The sequence below is a fragment of the Mustelus asterias genome, chromosome 29 (assembly GCF_964213995.1).
Source record: "Mustelus asterias chromosome 29, sMusAst1.hap1.1, whole genome shotgun sequence".
NCBI lineage: Eukaryota > Metazoa > Chordata > Chondrichthyes > Carcharhiniformes > Triakidae > Mustelus > Mustelus asterias.
The window spans coordinates 21,990,494-22,006,424 of NC_135829.1; the positions used below are offsets into that span (position 1 = coordinate 21,990,494).

The 15,931-nt window shown below is 50.1% G+C and overlaps 1 protein-coding gene across 3 annotated transcripts in view; it reads right to left on the reverse strand.

The window, feature by feature from the left end:
• Nucleotides 1-14,646, reverse strand: part of LOC144480583 (annexin A2-like) — a 43,188-nt gene extending 28,542 nt beyond the window's left edge. The window contains exons 1-4 of one of the 3 annotated variants that reach the window (XM_078200199.1): nt 14,318-14,646; nt 9,619-9,686; nt 3,430-3,517; nt 811-905 (exon numbers count right to left, since the gene is read on the reverse strand). In XM_078200199.1, coding sequence (XP_078056325.1) covers nt 811-905; nt 3,430-3,517; nt 9,619-9,686; nt 14,318-14,408 — 342 coding nt within the window. In that variant the 5' untranslated portion in view covers nt 14,409-14,646. Of the gene's footprint in view, nt 1-810; nt 906-3,429; nt 3,518-9,618; nt 9,687-9,772; nt 10,397-14,137 lie in introns of those variants that run through there. The other 2 variants (XM_078200202.1, XM_078200201.1) reach the window with 2 other exon arrangements.
• Between the last annotated feature and the right edge of the window lie 1,285 nt (nt 14,647-15,931).

The window sequence follows — 15,931 nt, forward strand, 5'->3', positions numbered from 1 at the left end:
AATTGGCTGGGGTCTTGGTGTTATTCTCCAAGTTGACCCCTCCCCCCACCCTCACTCTCTGCCAGTCCCGTATTGTGGAGGGTAAAGGATTCTGATTGGTTCTGCACTTCAGTGACATTAACTCACTTGACATCAGCAGCCCAATATCATGTTCGGGTGACAATTTAATCGATTAACCTGCCTTTTGTGATGAGAGGAAATGGGATTTCTGGCCACTTCACTTCACCCCTCTCCATTTCTTCCTCCTCCCCATTTCACCCTCCCCATCACTCCATCTCCATGCCTCCCTCCTCCTCCATTCCTTCCTCTCCACCCCCCCCCTCCTCTTCTGCACCGACCACAATCCCACCCAGGCCCTATCCCCAAACCCCATGCATTTACCCTAGCTAGTCCCCCTGACACTAATGGGCAATTTTAGCATGGCCAATCTACCTAACCTGCACATCTTTGGACTGTGGGAAGAAACCGGAGCACCCGGAGGAAACCCACACAGACACGAGGAGAATGTGCAAACTCCACCCAGACAGTGACCCAAACCGGGAATCGAACCCGGGTCCCTGGTGCTGTGAGGCAGCAGTGCTAACCACTGTGCCACCCTCTCCATTTCCCCCCCTCTTCTTCCCTCTCCCTACTTTCCCTCCGTTTCCACTTCCTGTTTTCCCCTGGGGAGACTCGAGGCGCCGACTCCTGTTTGACCTTTGACCTCACTGCCTGACAAACCCGCCTGAGTCGGCCAATCATGAGGGTGTTTTAGATTCTGTGTCCCCACCTGATGGAATGTCTAATGTTCTGCTGGAAAAGGGAACTTACCCTCTTTGTTTTCCTTTCGAAGGCAAAAGCAATGTCTTGTCTTTGAGCGTTGCTGCGCTTTGTCAATATATCGATAATGGAATGTTCATCAATGCCTAGAACCAAGACAGAACATTCCAGTCACTCCATCAGCACTTTGGCTAAACTCTACAGGACAGGGCTGAGGCCGTGACCTCAGGACACTCCAATGCCTCTTAGAGCCAATGAGGTCCATGTGAAGTGTAGCCACTGTTGCAATGTAGGAAACATGGAAAGCACAGCAAGATCCCACAATCAGCAGCAGAATAATGAGAATATATTGTGGAAAATAGCAGACATGTTGTTGAAGCTTTTTCACCTGCACTCATCAGGACAGACACAAGAATACCAAATTTCAAAGTGAGCAAGCATGAGAAAAAGGGTATTGATTGGTCGGCAAGTGGAAAGGGCGGCGCAGTGGTTAGCGCTGCTGCCTCTCAGCGTTAGGGACCCGGGTTCAATTCCGGCCTTGGGAGAGTGTTTGTGTGGAGTTTGCACGTTCTCCCCGTGGGTTTCCTCCAGGTGCTCCAGTTTCCTCCCACACTCCAAAGATGTGTGGGTTAGGTTGATTGGCCATGCTAAAATTGCCCCTTAGTGTCAGGAGGCTTAGCAGGGTAAATACGTAGGGTTACGGGGATCGGGTCTGGGTGCGATTGTTGTCGGTGCAGGCTCGATGGGCCGAATGGCCTCCTTCTGCACTGTAGGGATTCTATGATTCTACGTTGTGGTTGTGGCCATGGAGAATAGAAAGGTCATTACAAGGCCACTTTAGCTGACTAAAGTGAACTGAGAAAAAGGGTCAAGGGGTAGACATAGCATCATAGAATACAGAAGGAGGCCACCTGGCCCATCGAGTCTGCACCGACAACGATCCCACCCAGGTCGTGTCCCAATCCCGTAACCCCACGTATTTACCCTCCAAATCCCCCCGACACTAAGGGGCAATTTATCATAGCCAATCAACCTATCCCGAGCATCTTTGGAGTGTGGGAGGAAACCGGAGCACCCGGAGGAAACCCACGCAGACACGGGGAGAACGTGCAAACTCCACACAGACAGTAACCCAAGCCGGGAATTGAACCCGGGTCCCTGGCACAGTGAGACAGCAGTGCTAACCACTGTGCTACCGTGCCGCAAATAACATCCCAAAAATACTTGTGAATAAAGAAGCGAAAGAGAGGGAGGAACTTAAAATAATTACAAGCACCAGGGATAGGATTGAGAAAACTGCTGTAACTCCTCTCGACGAGAAAGGAGGGAATTACAGGCCAGTTAGCCTAACATTTCCTAAATGGAAACGAAAGAATCTATCGTTAAGCAGATTATAGCGGGGCACTTTGAAAATCTCAATCGGGCAGAGTCAACATCGTTTTGTAAAAGGAAATCATGTGGACTAATTTTATTAGAGTTCTTTGCGGTAGCAGCAAGTAACACAGGTGGGAACCTTGCAGATGTGGTGTACTGGCATTCCCAAAGGGAGTGTGGACTGGCATTCCCAAAGGGAGAGTGTACTGGGATGCCCAAAGGGAGCGTGGACTGGCATTCCCAAAGGGAGCGTGGACTGGCATTCCCAAAGGGAGCGTGGACTGGCATTCCCAAAGGGAGCGTGGACTGGGACTCCCAAAGGGAGCGTGCACTGGGATTCCCAAAGGGAGCGTGCTCTGGGATTCCCAAAGGGTGTGCGCTCTGGGATTCCCAAAGGGAGTGTGCTCTGGGATTCCCAAAGGGAGCATGTGCTGGGATTCCCAAAGGGAGTGTGCTCTGGGATTCCCAAAGGGAGCATGTGCTGGGATTCCCAAAGGGAGCATGTGCTGGGATTCCCAAAGGGAGTGTGCTCTGGGATTCCCAAAGGGAGCATGTGCTGGGATTCCCAAAGGGTGTGCGCTCTGGGATTCCCAAAGGGAGTGTGCTCTGGGATTCCCAAAGGGAGCGTGCTCTGGGATTCCCAAAGGGTGTGCGCTCTGGGATTCCCAAAGGGAGCATGTACTGAGATTCCCAAAGGGAGCATCTGCTGGGATTCCCAAAAGGCAAATACACAAAAAGGACAAATGAGGCCTCAGTTTAGCATCTTATCAAAGAGGACACTTCTGATAGTGACTGGCATTCATAGAATCACTACAGTGCAGAAGGAGGCCATTTGGCCCATTGAGTCTGTACCTCCCACAATCCCACCCAGGCCCTATTCCCATAACTCTCATTTACCCTGCTAATTCCCCTGACATAAGGGGCAATTTAGCATGGCCAATCCATCTAACCCGCACGTCTTTCGGACTGTGGGTGGAAACCGGAGCACCCGGAGGAAACCCACGCAGACACGGGGAGAACGTGCCAACTCCACACAGACAGTGACCCAAGCCGGGAATCGAACCCAGATCCCTGGTTCTGTGAAGCAGCAGTGCTAACCACTGTGCCTGCCACCATGCCGACCACAGAGTCCCAACAGTGCAGAAGAGGCCATTCAGCCCATCGAATCTGCACTGCACAAACTGTCTGACAGTGCAAAGGAATTCAGTCGGAATTATTCAAACTAAAATAAGTCAAAGAACAAGTTTCCACCGACACCGGCTCATTCTCAGAAAAAGCCACAAAGGGAGAGCTCACCGCGGGTTTCCAGAGCTTTCTGCAGGACTGCAGCATCATCCTCCACAACAAAATCAGCGAAGGGTTTCACCGTGGCTCCATCCGAGAGCTAAAAGACAAGGAAAAGAATCAAACTCCTCCACCGTTATACAAGGCCCTGTATAACTGCAGCAAGACATCCTTGCTCCTGTACTCGAAACCTCTCGCTATGAAGGCCAACATATCATTTGCCTTCTTCACTGTCTTCTGCACCTGCATGCTTATCTTCAGCGACGAATGTACAAGTACACCCAGGGCTCATTGCACATTCCCTTCTCTCAATTTATAGCTATTCATATACTAACCTGCCTTCCTGCTTTTGCTATGAAGGTGGAGAACCTCACTTTTATCCACACTATATTGCATTATTTTATTTCTGTTAGACTTTTCTACAGTGCACTGATAGGACCGTATGGTTTGCTTGGCCTTTCCAGGGGACAAGTTAAGGGTCAACACATGTAGGTCACATGTAGGCCAGTCCTGGTGAGGCTTCAGATTTCCTCCCCAGAAGGCCGTGATTGAACCTGGCAAGTTTTTAACAGCAATTTGATTCCAGGCACTAGTTTTCTTTTACGAGCAGATTCATTATTAATTGCATATCATGCACTTTATTTTCAACAAGGGTGTTACCGGGACTGGAAGGTTTGAATTATAAGGAGAGGCTGGATAGGCTGGGACTATTTTTCCCTGGAGTGCAGGAGGATGAGGTATAGAGGTTTACAAAATCATGAGGGGCACACATAAGGTGAACAGCCAAGGTCTTCTCCCCAGGGTAGGGGAGTTCAAAACTAAGAACAAAGTAAATTACAGCACAGAAACAGGCTCTTCAGCCCTCCAAGCCTGCACCAACCATGCTGCCCGACTGAACTAAAACCCTCTACCACTCCGGAGACCGTATTCCTGCATTCCCATCCTGTTCATGTATTTGTCCAGACGCCCCTTAAAAGTCACGATCGTATCTGCTTTCACTACCTCTCCCGGCAGCGAGTTCCAGGTACCTGCCACTCTCTGGGTAAAAAACTTGCCTCGTATATCCCCTTTAAACCTTGCCCCTCGCACTTTAAACCTGTGCTCCTCGTAATTGACTCTTCCACCCTGGGAAAAAGCTTCTGACTATCCACTCCGTCCATGCCCCTCATAATCTTGTAGACTTCTATCAGGTCGCCCCTCAACCTCCGTCGTTCCAGTGAGAACAAACCAAGTTTCTCCAACCTCTCCTCATAGCTAACGCCCTCCATACCAGGTAACATCCTGGTAAATCTTTTCTGTACCCTCTCCAAAGTCTCCACATCCTTCTGGTAGTGTGGCGACCAGAATTGAACACTATATTCCAAGTGTGGCCTAACTAAGGTTCTATAAAGCTGCAACATGACTTGCCAATTTTTAAACCCAATGCCCCGGCCGATGAAGGCAAGCATGCCGTATGCCTTCTTGACTACCTTCTCCACCTGCGTTGCCACTTTCAGTGACCTGTGTACCTGTACACCCCCAGATCCCTCTGCCTATCAATACTCTTAAGGGTTCTGCCATTTATTGAATATTTCCTCTCTGTATTAGACCTTCTAAAATGCATTACCTCACATTTGTCCGGATTAAACTCCATCTGCCATCTCTCTGCACAAGCCTCCAACTGATCTATATCCTGCTGTATCCTCTGATGCTGCTCATCGCTATCCACAAATCCACCAACCTTTGTGTCATCCGCAAACTTATTAATCAAACCAGTTACATTTTCCTCCAAATCATTTATATATATTACAAACAGCAAAGGTCTCAGCACTGATCCGAGGAACGCCACTTGTCACAGCCCTCCATTCAGAAATGCACTCTTCCACTGCCGCCCTCTGTCTTCTATGACCGAGCCAGTTCCGTATCCACCTTGCCAGCTCACCTCTGATCACATGCGACTTCACCTTCAGCACCAGTCTGCCATGTCAAAGGCCTTACTTGTAGACAACATCCACTGCCCTACCCTCATCAATCATCTTCGTCACTTCATCGAAAAACACGATCAAGTTAATGAGACACGACCTCCTCTTCACAAAACCACATTGCCTCTCGCTAATACATCCACTTATTTCCAAGTGGGAGTAAATCCTGTCTCGAAGAATCCTCTCCAATAATTTCCCTACCACTGATGTAAGGCTCACCGGCCTGTAATTACCTGGATTATTCTTAAACAAAGGAACAACATTGGCTATTCTCCAATCCTCTGGGACCTCCCCTGTAGTGGAGATGCTGGCGTTGGACTGGGGTAAGCACAGTAAGAAGTCTCACAACACCAGGACTTTAACCTGGTGTTGTGAGACTTCTTACTGTGCTTACCCCAGTCCAACGCCGGCATCTCCACATCATGGCTACCATCGACACCGCAAACTGCCGGCTCCAAGTGGAGAGGATCTCCAAAAAGATCGCACATATTGACTAGACTTTAACCTGGCGTTGTGAGACTTCTTACTGTACCTCCCCTGTAGCTAGTGAAGATACAAAGATTTCTCTCAAGGCCCCAGCAATTTCCTCCCTTGCCTCTCTCAGTATTCTGGGTATATCCCATCAGGCCCTGGGGACTTGTCTACCTTAATGTTTCTCAAGAACCCCAATACCTCCTCCTTTTTGATCTCAACATGACTCAAACTATCTACACACCCTTTCCCAGACTCATCATCCACCAAGTCCTTCTCTTTGGTGATTACTGATGCAAAGTACTCATTTAATGCCTCGCCCATTTCCTCTGGCTCCAGGCATAGATTCCCTCCCCTGTCCTTGAGTGGGCCAACCCTCTCCCTGGCTACCCTCTTGTTCTTTATATATGTATAAAAAGCCTTGGGATTTTCCTTAATCCTGCTGGCCAATAATTTTTCGTGACCCCTTTTAGCCCTTCTTACTCCTTGCTTAAATTTCTTTCTACTTTCCTTGTATTCCACACTTGCTTCGTGTGTTCCCAGCCTCCTAGCTTTGACAAATGCTTCCTTTTTCTCTTTGACTAGGCTCACAATATCTCTCGTTATCCAAGGTTCCCAAAATTTGCCATAATTAGCCTTCACCTTTACAGGAATGTGCCAGTCCTGAATCCCTATCAACTTACACTTGAAAGCCTCCCACATGCTGATTTACCCTCAAACATCTGCCCCCAATCTACATTCTTCAGTTCTTGCCTAATATTGCTGTAATTAGCCTTCCTCCAATTTAACACCTTAACTTGATTCCTTCGAATCCCACCCTGTCCCCAATCCTAATTCCAAGTTTTCCACCAGCCCAGCAGCTTTTATCAATTGTGTCTTGAATAAGCTGCCAACTCACCAGGAATTCATTGAATCCCTACAGCGCAGAAGGAGGCCATTCGGCCCATTGAGCCTACACTGACAACAATCCCACCCAGGCCCTATCCCCGTAACCCCATATATTTACCCTGCTAATCCCCCTGACACTAAAGGGCAATTTAGCATGGCCAATCCACCTAACCCACATGTCTTTCAGAGTGTGGGAGAAAACCGGAGCACTCGGAGGAAACCCACGCAGACACGGGGAGAAGGTGCAAGCACCACACAGACAGTGACCCGATTCCAGAATCGAACCCAGATCCCTGGTGCTGTGAGGCAGCAGCGCTAACCGCTGTGCCGTCGACCTAGACTTTGGAAAATAGAAAAAAAACAGCAAGACTGGTTGAAAGTTCCAAACCATGAGCCATTCTCTCCGGCCGGAATCCCGGTTTTATTTCAACTGGAAAAATTCAAGTTCCTTTTTGTCCAAATGCCAAAACTAATAAAAGGAAAGGGTTTGTCGTTGGAAACAAAGACTGACAGGAACGTCGGAATGTGTGCGCGCACTTGGCCAAGGGCTTTGCTTCCCACTCCCAGGGTTCAGGTGACAGAACACCCTGCTGCAGAAAAATAACTCCGCAAACATCAGGGGAGAGAGAGGAAACTGGAGTAGCAATCCTGAGCTCAACATTCCTGAACCTCGGCAGGCTGGGAGTGGGCAGGCAGGAGTTGGAATTGCAATGTTTTAAAGCTTATTTATTAGTGTCACAAGTAGGCTTACATTAACACTGCAATGGAGTTACTGTGAAAATCCCCTAGTCGCCACACTCCGGCGCCTGTTCGGGTTACATTGAGGGAGAATTTAGCACGGCCAATGCACCCTAACCAGCACGTCTTTCAGACCATAGGAGGAAACCGGAGCATCCGGGGAAAATCCATGCAAACCATAGAACCATAGAAAATTACAGCTCAGAAACAGGCCTTTTGGCCCTTCTTGTCTGTGCCGAACCATTTTATGCCTAGTCCCACTGACCTGCACTTGGACCATATCCCATAGAACCATAGAACACGGGGAAAACGTGCAGACTCCGCACAGACCATGGCCGGGAATTGAACCCGGGTCTCTGGCGCTGTGAGGCAACAGAGCTAACCACGGTGCCGCCCATTATAAGCTGCCTCATCACCTCAGTAATTCCAAAATCCACACTCGGCCAAACTCAATGACACAATGGCACCTGGCTTTGGCACAAGCTTGGTGAGAGAGTCTTGGGCCAGGATTTTTGGCCCTACCTACGAGCGAGGCGGGATGCCCAGGCAGGAACATTCCACCTTTGACGTGTGTTAGGGGATGGGCAGCAGAGTTTCGGATGACGGAGTGGGGGGGGGGCCACCCAGAAACGAGCTGGACTAATCGAGCCAGAGCTAATAACGCACAGGAATGAGGGGTTTAGCTGAAGGGGGGCTGAGGGGACGGTGGAGTTGGGCGCTGTCATGGAGGTGGAGATAGGCGGTCTCAGTGACAGCAGGGGGGTTATGAGTTTTGAATCTCACAGGGAGGTCATGAATGACACCGAGGTCAGGAAGAACTGCTCAGACTCAGACAGTGGTCAAGGAGAGATGTGGGAGCTGGTAGCGAGCGTTTGTGGTGGGGACTGAACACAGTGGCTTCAGTCCCCTCGGTATTTAACTGGAGGAAATTTCTGTCCATCGAATACTGTCTGCCCAACAGCAATCTAACAATGTGCAGACGTTGGGGGGATCAGGAGGGTGGCGGCGACGCAGAACCGGGTGGCGGCGACGACGCAGAACCGGGTGGCGGCGACGACGCAGAACCGGGTGGCGGCGACGACGCAGAACCGGGTGGCGGCGACGACGCAGAACCGGGTGGCGGTGACGACGCAGAACCGGGTGGCGGCGACGACGCAGAACCGGGTGGTGTCAGTGGACATGTGAAAACGAACACTGAATGGCAGCATGGGGATGGGAAATAGCAAGGGGACCAAGGATGGATCAATCCCTGGGGAGTGCCAGAGATGGGAGCAGGAAGAGATGTTGCTGAGGATTCTCTGGTTATGATCAGATTATTAAGAATGAAACCAGGTGAATGCAGTCCCACCCAGCTGGATGACACCGTTGGAGGGGGATGGGGTGGTCACCGTGTCAGAGGCTGCAGACAGCTTGAGGAGGACAAAGAGGGAAAGTTTCACCCTGTCACAGTCTCACAGGGTATCACTCGCGACTTTGGTAAGAGCTGTGGCAGGACGGGGATCTGGAGGGATGTGAGGTGGCCCATGTTAAAGCGTGGAAAGGGAGGTTGGAGATTGCGGGGAGGTTGGAAATTGCGGATGGGTTAAAGGGACCCAGGGTTGGTTTATGAGGGGAAGGATGATGGTTCTTTCAAGTAGTGTCATACAGGCCGGGATTCTCCCGAACAAATTCTCAGTGTTGAATTCGTATAAAAGCTGGAGTAAATCCCACTGGTCTGAATCCCACATCCCAAAGCCCCACCCACATCCCATTGCCCCAACCCGAGCCCCACCCAAACCCCAAAGCCCCACCCACATCCCATAGCCCCACCCACATCCCATAGCCCCACCCCCACCCACATCCTATAGCCCCATCCCCACTCACCCATAGCCCCACCCCCACTCACCCATAGCCCCATCCCCACTCACCCCATAGCCCCACCCCCAGCCCCACCCACATTCCAAAACCTGCCCCCAGCCCCACCCACATTCCAAAACCTGCTCACAGCCCCACCCACATCCCATAGCTCCACCCCCAACCTCATCCACATTCCAAAACCTGTCCACAGCCCCACCCACAAACTAAGCATTCACCCCCTCTCCCCCCTGCCCCCTTACCTTGCCAGTCCCACTCAGACAGTTTGAGTTTAGATTGATGCACTCACCTCATCACCGCCCAGGCATACTTGAGACAAAATGTTGTGAATTTCAGCCATCTCGTTTACAGCACGAACTAGGACAGAGAAAAGAATCAAAGATCGGTGACTGTGCAATGTCCCCAGTGTCCCCACAATAAAGGAGATTGAACAGTGATTGTACCTCAGTCAGTGTTAATGAATCCCTTTCCTTTCCCAGTGTGGATAAAGCGAGAGAGAGAAAATCATAGAATCCCTACAGTGCAGAAGGAGGCCATTCGGCCCATCAAGTCTGCACCGACCACAATCCCACCCAGGCCCTATCCGCATAACCCCACATATTTACCCTGCTAAACCCCTGACAATGTGGGGTAATTGAGCATGGCCAATCCACCTAACCCGCACATCTTTGAGAGAGAGAGAGGATATTTCGAAACTCCAAACTTGGGCAGCATGCTGGCACAGTGGTTAGCACTGCCAATATCTCATAGCGCCAGGGGCCCTGGTTCCATGCGCTGCTTGGATCGCTGTCTGTGTGGAGTCTGCACATTCTCCCCGTGTCTGTGTGGGTTTTCTCCGTGTGCTCCGGTTTCCTCTCACAGTCCAAAGATGTGCGGTTCAGGTTGATTGGCCGTGCTGAATTGACCCGAGCTTCGGGTGGATCAGCGGGGCAAATGTGTGAGGTTACGGGGATAGGGTGGGATTGTTGTCAGTGCAGGCTCGATGGGCCAAATGGCCTCCTCCCATACTGGAGGGATTCTGTGAGTCCTGTCTCCATCTGGAAAGAGTGACTCAGACTTGCAGAGAGGGAGAGCTGTGGAACTGGTCTCTTAACCACTGATAAATGCACAGTGTGTGATCCAATTAAATTGCAGTACAACTGTGGGTGTTTCTCAGACAATTGCTCACTACTCAAGCAGCAGTGTTGAAAAACATTTTCAGTTTATAGAATCTGCGGATCAAATAAAATCCTCTCTTAGTTGGAAGTCACGTTGTCTCATAAGTGAGTCAAACTACTTGGAAGTCTGATAGTGGTGTGTGAACAAGGTGAGGGACAGATTAAAACTTGCACAGGCCCAAGCATTCTGCAAACACTCCCTATTACACAGACAGAATGGAATGTCTCTGTGGGTTCAACTTCTCTAAAACCATAGCAACTGAAAACTTCAACTGTTGCTGGCACAGATTGCTGGCAGAACTCTCAGACCTCAGAATGTGAAGCAAGTCGCAGGCAGCTGGGTGGCTACAACTGCCCGAGAGTCAATAATGATCCTCCCTTCAAATCAAACCCAATCATCAAATATCACAACGGCAGAATTTCAGTTCAGGAAGGCGTCAAGAATCGATGAATGGAGTGGGGGACGGGACACTTCAATGGGAAATTGGCAACAGGCGAAAATGCAATATCTTGCGCTGGAAATTCACTCTGATGGGTGGGGTCTTTGTAGAAAAAAAAACAAGGGAAAGATGCCTTTCGCTCACAGCGGTTTAGCAATCTCATTCACACTTTCCATTCTCTTCCACTTGCTGCAGCCCTTTCTGACGACGTCTCAGTGTCAAACTTTCATCCGTCCGTAACTAGCTCTCATTTCAAAAAGGCAAATACTTCAGTGCTTACACAGCAGGGCCACTAGCAGCCAAAACAGCAATTTTGACAAGTCAACGTTCTCCTTTAAGTGGATATTTGTCGAGCACAAACCAATCCCAGCCCAAACTTGAAATATTTTGAAATAGAATCATAGAGGTTTACAGCATGGAAACAGGCCCTTCAGCCCAACTTGTCCCTGTCGTCCTTTTTTTTTTAAGATCACTAAGCTAGTCCCAATTGCCTGCATTTGGCCCAGATCCCTCTATACTCATTGTACCCATGTAACTGTCTGAATGCATTTTTTTTTAAAATTGTACCCGCCTCTACTACTGCCTCTGGCAGCTCGTTCCAGACACTCATCACCCTCTGTGTGAAAAAATTGCCCCTCTGGACCCTTTTGTATCTCTCCCCTCTCACCTTAAACCTATGCCCTCTAGCTTCAGATTCCCCTACCTTTGGGAAAAGATGTTGACTACCTAGCTGATCTGTGCCCCTCATTATTTTATAGACCTCAATAAGATCACCCCTAAGCCTCTTACGCTCCAGGGAAAAAAGTCTCAGTCTATCCAGCCACTCTTTATAACTCAAACCAGCATCCTGGTAAATCTTTTCTGCACTCTTTCTAATTTAATGATAATTTTGGAAGAGGTGGGAGAGCTGGGCAAATGGGAGGAGATTGTTTCTAGTGATTCCATCCAGAACAAAGTTGCACAGAGGGACAAGATTAAACAAAAGAGATTTAGAATGGGGAACAAGTACTGGGACTGTAGACAGAGGATGGTGATGTCATGGCAGGCATTGTTGGACCTGGCGATTGAAGCCAAGACCAAGCTGACTATTGAAACCAAGGAAAGGGCAACGAAGAAAGATTTGCATCTACGACCTCAGAATGTTCCAACACGCACTACGGATGGGAACAAGAAGAGCAAAACACTTAACACCAAGAGGACAGACCCTACCCCACCCTAGGACTTCTCTACTGGGAAGGTGGAAGGGGGGGATCGTGAAAACTAACCCACTCAAGCCCCAAGTCTCAGAAGTGTAGGCACAGCCAACCCCTCTCTCCTCAATGCCAGCACTGCACAGTCTAGGAGACAGTGGGACAAGCGCTATGGTCTCACATTTTTGAAGTCAATATTAAGAGAGGCAGTAGTATTGTCGCTAGACTAGTGATCCAGAGATCCAGGGTTATGCATTGGGGACCCGAGCACAAATCCCACCACAGCAGATGGTTGACTCTTCACTGCCCTTGGGCAATTAGGGATGGGCAATAAACGCTGGCCAACCAGCGACGCCCACATCCCATGAATGAATTAAAAAAGACACGAGATCCGTAAAATGCCCAAGGGATTGAGAATTGACGAGGGAAATCAAGGAGGGGAATCAATAAGGGACAAAACAGAAAGTGCTGGAAAATCTCAGCAAGTCTGACAGCGTCTGTGGAGAGAGAATAGAGCCAATGTTTCGAGTCTGGATGAGTCTGTAGTAATTTGCTTGAATGAATGAGGGAAATCTACGAGGGGAATTGACAATGAGGATTGACGAGGGCGATCGAGAGGGGAAGTTGATGAGGGGAATCGACTCGGTGTGTTTTCGTGTCCATGTTAAACTTCGCTTGCCCAGGGTAGGAGGCTGAGGTCAGGGGGGTGGGGTGTTGGCACTTACAGGGAGATTAGACTCGCCCCCCCCCGCCCTGCTCTTCAACATGTTTGCACCTCTGTCCCGTTAGGAACTGCCAAGATGGGAATGGCAGTGATTGGCATTTCCTGTCTTCTGGAGATGGGAAGTAATCTGCTGCTTCAAAGTGGTGAATATTAGTCATTGATAAACCTGCTTCCCTTTCATCTACCTATCCAATTAGATTATTGGGTCTCATTCCTAACGTAAATCCAAAACCAACTCGCAAGTTACTCTGTCCATTCCCCACCCACCCATCCACACCCCGCCCTCAGTCATGCCTTACTCAGCCTCCATAGTTTCAATACTTTTCTGAACTTTGTGCCGTGCCCTTTCAGTTCATCCAAACCTCTCCAAACCAAACTCTGTATTGCAACAAATCCTATTCAGACTCACAATTGCTTCTGATTCCCTCCCGCCAAGACCTCAAGTTAAAACTCTCACCCTGCCAGCAACCTCGCTAACCTCCCTACAAGCTGACAGGGTAAAAGTGTTTCCCTTGGCAGAGAATTCTAGAACCAGCGGACATAGATTCAAGATAAGTGGCAGTAAGTGTAGAGGGGATAGGAGGAAGAACCTTTTTACGCAGAGGGTGGAGGGTTTGGAATTCGCTGCCTGAGTTGGTGGTGGAGGCAGAGACCCTAAACTCTTTTAAAAAGTACCTGGATCTCCACGTTAGGTGCTGTAAACTACAGGGCTATGGGTCGGGTGCAGGAAGGTGGGATTAGAAAGGGCACCTCGCCGTCCTTGGACTGGCATGAACACGATGGGCCGAATGGCAGTGCTGTACCTTTTCCATGGTTCTCAATCACCCCACCCTGGAACGTTAACTCCTCAGGCTTCTCTGACAAGCCTCTCAGTACCTCTTTGTTAAACTGCACATCTGCAAAACGCTTCAGGGCATTATTCTACACTGACGATAATTCTTTGACTGCTGGAAGACAAAGAATAAAGTTGTCTGAGTCTACGGCCGCAATGGAAGATGTGTTAACAGCTCACCAAATATTTCCAATCCATCTCTGTCCCTTACAACAACCGAGAAGGGTAAAAAAAACCAGCTGGCAATAATCAGTCACACAGCGTTCCTTACTCAAGACAAGAAACTTTTGATTCAGGGGGCTCTGGAGAAACCTTAACACAAAACTTTTGATACCTCAACTCTGCTCACTGTAGTTTATAATGTTGTTAATCATTGGCACCAGTCCAGAGCCTGGTCTAGAGGGTGCGGCATTCGCTACATTACTTTACTCACATATTTTAATCACATATTTCGCAATCACAAACCTCACAAATCAGTTACTTTCCAGAAAGTTTTTTTTCCCCCACGGAAAAGGCAACTTAAAAGTTTTGAGACCATTGCGGACTTTGACAATCAGCAGGACAAATAAATAAGTGCCTGCTTGCTGAATTCACTGTGGCTCGCCTCGGGTTCTACAGTAACGAGGGTTAGTATCGCAGACTTACCTGTCTTCTCAGTGACGGACCAGAATAGGGACTGAACTCGCTGCAGCTTCAGGGTGTGGTTTTTAAATACCAGCTGATTGTGAGGCCACATCAACACTGAGTATTTCCCCACCCCTCGGCAAGCCCAGCCTTATCCACATAGCACCAAATCTCAGCATTTCCTCCTGAAACAGTCATTTATTAGAACAACCCAGCCCAAACCAGCACAATCAGCCAGTCAATGCCACCTTAAGTATCCGCAAAAGAGACACACGGCTTTGCTACTGTGGATTTGGAGGTTGCCATTTATGAGCCTGGGGCGACTTGTTTGATTCGAATCAAGTTATGATTCCCAATCCCCTGCTTTTTTTAACATCTGCTGCTTGTTTCCCCATCGTTTTGAAATCATAGAAACCCTACAGTACAGAAAGAGGCCATTCGGCCCATCGAGTCTGCACCGACCACAATCCCACCCAGGCCCTACCCCCATATCCCTACATATTTACCCACTAATCCCTCTAACCTACGCATCTCAGGACACTAAGGGGCAATTTTAGCATGGCCAATCAACCTAACCCGCACATCTATGGACGGTGGGAGGAAACCGGAGCACCCGGAGGAAACCCACGCAGACACGAGGAGAATGTGCAGACTCCACACAGACAGTGACCCAAGCTGGGAATCGAACCCAGGTCCCTGGAGCTGTGAAGCAGCAGTGCGAACCACTGTGCTACCGTGCCGCCAAATGTTTGACATTTTCTACCAGGTCAAAGTAAAGGTAAAGTTTTAAAAAAGTTTATTTATTAGTGTCACAAGCAGGCTTACATTAACACTGCAATGAAGCTACTGTGAAAATCCCCCAGTCGCCACACTGCGGAGCGTGTTGGGGCCAATGCACCCTCGTCTTTCGGACTTTTTAAACAGGGCTGCTCCAAGTGTCCCCCACTCCCAACAGCCCTCTGAAAACCACAAATATTGCTCACTGCTGTGACTTGGGACAGAGGAAGTGACTGAGTTCTCGTCAGCCTTCACTTACTGCAGTCAGGGTGCAAACTGCACTCGATTCCATCTCCAAATCTGAACAGTGACTGGGGGAGGGGGTGAGACAGTGCCAGTGACTGGGGGTGGGGGGGGGGGGGGGGGGGTGGAGACAATGCCAGAGACTGGGGGAGGTGGGGGGGAGAGACACTGTCAGTGAATGGGGGGAGGGGGGAGACACTGCCAGTGACTGAGGGAGGGGGAGACACTGCCAGTGCCGGGGGGAGGGGGGGAGACGCCGCCAGTGCCGGGGGGAGGGGGGGAGACGCCGCCAGTGCCGGGGGGAGGGGGAGAGAGACGCCGCCAGTGCCGGGGGGAGGGGGGACGCCGCCAGTGCCGGGGGGAGGGGGGGGACGCCGCCAGTGCCGGGGGGAGGGGGGGACGCCGCCAGTGCCAGGGGGGAGGAAGAGACGCCGCCAGTGACTGGCGGAGGGGGAGACGCCGCCAGTGACTGGGGGAGGGGAGACGTGCCAGTGACTGGGGGAGGGGAGACGCGCCAGTGACTGGGGGATGGGGAGACGCTGCCAGTGACTGGGGGAGGGGGGAGGCACTGCCAGTGACTGGGTGTGGGGGGGAGCCACTGCCAGTGACTGGGTG